At 36.8% G+C, this 4374-nt stretch overlaps 1 protein-coding gene across 1 annotated transcript; it reads right to left on the bottom strand.

Moving 5' to 3' along the window:
- Nucleotides 1–389: 389 nt before the first annotated feature.
- LOC149571047 (F-box/kelch-repeat protein At1g22040-like) lies at nt 390–1971 on the bottom strand. Its single transcript, XM_089812621.1, has one exon. The coding sequence runs from the start codon at nt 1759–1761 to the stop codon at nt 604–606; it is 1158 nt and encodes a 385-aa protein (XP_089668747.1). The 5' UTR covers nt 1762–1971; the 3' UTR covers nt 390–603.
- Between the last annotated feature and the right edge of the window lie 2403 nt (nt 1972–4374).

Genomic DNA, 4374 nt, shown 5'->3' on the forward strand with positions numbered 1-4374 from the left:
TGGTAAATTTTGTTGGAGATTAGCGAGTGCCCATACTATATGGCAGTTGTCTATTTATGTATGACTCGTTTTGTTTTTTGGAAAGCCATTTACCATTACTTTCGGCAATTTTTTAATTTATTTTTTAATAATTAGCCCTCCCGTCAACCCGTCAATCATATATAACGTACAGTTAAGTTGTGATTGGAATTAAGAAAGCAACGCGAAAGAAAGCAGGACAGAAACACTTTCACGCAACTCCCCGGAGCGATTTTTCCACGAGTTACTAAATACGTAGATTAATTCATTCATTTCAGGCGCGGCCCAATGTATAATATAAATATAATTATTTGTTATGAGTTTCTAAATAAGAGAGAATGTAGAAGAGATGTGATGTGGGAATAGAGCAGTTAACTTCAAATAACCCGAGACTGTCTAATTGGATTGATACATATTACAAAGTGGTATTATTTTACATCTTTAAAAATATAAAATCCTCGCAAACGGAAGTTTCCCCAGGACTATAATAATCATATCCAAGCAACATTGGACAAACTAATCAGGTAGAAGAGAGTTCTATTACAACTCTTAATTGTACCGAAACCTGCAACTCATTATTATTATCTATACTTGTAATAAAGTGCCTGTTAAAACATGATCGAATCTCTCCAATCCTGCAACTTCAATTTGCCTCCATTTTAAGCCGTCCGATTCTCCCGGCTTGCACGAGTAAATCCTCATTGATTTCCCCGCCGTAAGATGGATCGCCCACAGCTCACTTCCAACGCCCAGGATTTTGTAATCGGTCCCACAACCACGCATCTCGCAAACGCCTCCAATGAATCCCAAATGCCTCCATTCCTCCTCCTCACCGTCAAACTCCATCACCTCATTCGACTCCGATTTAATTGCCAAAAGCCTTTTTTTATCCACAACGGCAAAATCAAATCCTGTACTGACGGCCGAATCCTCCGCATATCTTAACCCGTTTGCGCAGAAATTAGGCAACAGCGTCCACTGGCCGGTCTGGGGATCGAATCTCTCTGCGGAAACATGAATCTCGTGAAAACCTCCAGCTGAATGACAATATCCTCCAATGGCGTAGAATTTGTCACTCATGCTGACACCTGCACAATTAATTCTCGGCATGATCATGTCTGGAAGCTTCTCCCATTCATTGTTTCGGCTGTCGTACCGAAAAGCGCTTCTAGAAGCTTCTCCGCTGAAATTTATCACCCCGCCGCAAAGGTAAACGAGTCCATCCATTCCGGCGCAGCAAAATTTCCTGCAGCGTTTTCCCGGGGGCAATTTTACCGATTTCCAGCGGCCCGTTCCCATCTCGTATGAACAAAACCCTCCTTCTCCTTCTGTCTGATTGATCAGTACTTGCGGTAGAAAGAGCTCATTATTGACGCCTGCGCTGCACAGATTCATAATTTCCATGGAAATTGAAAGAGAAGAGAGGGGACTTGGCAAAATAGTGGGCCTGAGGCTGAGAGGGTCAACAAGCAACCATTTCGTGTTGCGCTCATTTGCACGCACGTACTCATCGCCGTCGAATCTGCTGTCAAAGACTCCAATGAAGACACAGAATTCCGTTGGGAGATTGAGAGAGCGGCGGAGAGATGTAATGAAAGATGCGTTTTTGCAAGCATTCGCCCACGCTCGGGAAGCGCAGGAGGCGATTGCTCTGTTTCGACGAGGCAGTCTGACAAGACACTGCCATGCGACATCCTCTGGCAGAGATGGGAGGAGGAAACAGCTTGCAGATTCATCCATCATTGTGTTCTTGAGAAGGCCGCCTCAGCCTCCACATATATATTTGTCAGGAGAAGAACAAAAAAAATATAGCTACCAGGCTTATAGCATGCTGTACTCGTTTTATTATAAAAAATAACAACTTTTTCATGTTCTGGAATGGTAGTTTAGACAGTTCGATATTGCAAGTGGGTCATCGGACGAGGATTTCAAAAATTAAATTGTATGAAATCTTCAAATTCAGAAACCTTGTTATTGGGTCAGAAAAGAGAAGGTAGGATTCGTACCCGTCCGCATCTTGTATTGATTCTATATTCGTTTTCGCTGTACAAAATATTCATTGTATAATGAAACAATAAGATGTACAGTTGGACTCTTCGTAATTTAGAAAGCAACATACGAACTAATATTTACCAACACGTTGGATGGTGGTTTCTCCAATTGGACTGGGAGATTAAGAGAAAAAAGAAGATAACAAGCAACAATTTACTTATATTTAACATAAAGGTTAACTTTCAGTAATGACAGCCCAGATAAATATCCATCAATTCGATAAGGTTTTGGGTAACCTAATAATTCCATTTTAAAAACAGAGCAGTTGCTAAAAAGGTAGCGTTTTCAAATATGAGTTTGGTATGGGTGGGAATGTGCAGAGGATATGTCTAACAATGCCATGAAAAAAATATTCAATGATTTCTGTAGCTTCAGCTGCTAAAATGCATAACATGAATACCTATCGTGCTGTAAAATTTGTAAAATTGGAATAGTGCTCATTGTGTTGTTTTTTTCTATCAATGGTTTATTATTACTAAAATGTGCACTGATATTAAATATAATCTTTTTAAAATATAGAGCAAACAGATAGTGCTCGAGTCTGGATAGAAAAAGTGCATGAAACGTGTGAACAAGTGGGAGAGGAAGAGTTTGATGTGAATAATATAATCTTATTAAATAAATGTTAATAGCCATGATACCCATGTGAAGGCATTGAATTTTTTGTAAGAAATGCGTTATTTTAATATGTTGACATAGGCTGGTGAGGCCCTCAACAATGCAAAATAATTTGATAATCCTATATGCATTATAGAACATTTATTAATTCTCACATTTCATGATGCTGACAAGTAGAATACTTAAAAAATTGACGAGTCAAAAAAATGATCTCTAGTTTGTAGAATATAGACTAGGCTGTAAATAAAAAGAAAATGAAAAATGAACATATGAAACAATAGATACAAATACAAGGTGCACACATATTTTATTGTGGTTCAGGAAACTTGCTTACATCCAAATTTAGGCAAATAAATTCTTTACTAATCACATAATACAAGATACATTTGAATGAACAACAATTGCATATAAATACAACTACAATTGGGTTTTTGTGTCCATCACAGAAGTTGAAAGGGAAAATACAATTGGATTGAAAGCAATATGACTATTGGACTTCAAACCCCAACAATCTCCCACTAAAAACCACTTATTTGTGTAACAACATCATTCCCCTACTCTAATCATTGTTATCACATGCTCGAAATGTTGAGAGAAGCTCAATAAAACTTGAATTTCAATGTAACAACCCTCCTGATAGCATATGTTAGCTTTAATAAATTTTCTAGCATTAATTTATATGGTAGTTATTTTATTTGGTAGATTGATTACCAGTTATGTAACCAACACAAGGTTTCTCTTATCCTATTTGTGTACTAGCCTTTTGCGTTTCAAATCACTACAATATAATATTATCTTTTTCTATTAGATGCAACTTCATTATGGTATTTGAGCCAAGTATATGAGTTCCATCGTTGCTTGAAATATCCTTGGAGTACAGAAAGTGTGCACTTTGGTAGAGTAGGCAACCTTTGCAAACACATAGAACAAGGTGGAACAATTATGCAATATACACAGACAAGATTAAGTTTTTACTAGTCTAGTGGATAGACCCACCATGATTCAAAAATGGAGACACCAAGCACTCAACGGTAGAAGTTTTGTTATAGAAGGAGGTCTTGAGTAGAACAATGGTAACTTTGTTCAAGATTTGATCAGTTGTACAAGCACCTATTAGTAGTTGATTCTTATTGCTGCAAGCATCCCTTAGTATGTAAGGAGAACGCAGTAGTGGAGTTTCTTTGGCTAGAGTGTATTTATTTTCCTATCATTGGTGTTTTCCCCTACACTTCATGTTTGGAGTTTCATTTGGCATATTTTATTTGCATGGATTTGGATTTATGTTGCAATTTGTTTGGAGTTTTTAGTGTCTGTGGATTTGAATGAAGTGATATGTAAGGTCTTAGAATCCTAGATACTTGTTGAGTTATTAAAATAAAGCCTTTATCGAAAGTTAACGATACATAGACATAGTCTTACACCAATGACTAGTCAAAGGTAAAATTTCCATTTTAACATTTATACAAGATTTAAATCAAATTTAACTTGTCAGTTATTATCTTACAAGATCTATAACAAGGAATTCCCACAAAACCATGATACACCAGTCATCATTACACAAATAATAAAGATGATGATTGTCTGTCTTAATATTAATAAATCAATGAATAATATGGAAAAAAACAATATATCTCGTGTTTGCTCAATTCCATTCATTTCAGATTACATAAATTTAGTCATCAAGGC

This window comes from Cupressus sempervirens, chromosome 2 (assembly GCF_028749045.1).
Source record: "Cupressus sempervirens isolate cs-2001-9-10 chromosome 2, ASM2874904v1, whole genome shotgun sequence".
NCBI classification, from domain to species: Eukaryota; Viridiplantae; Streptophyta; class Pinopsida; order Cupressales; family Cupressaceae; genus Cupressus; species Cupressus sempervirens.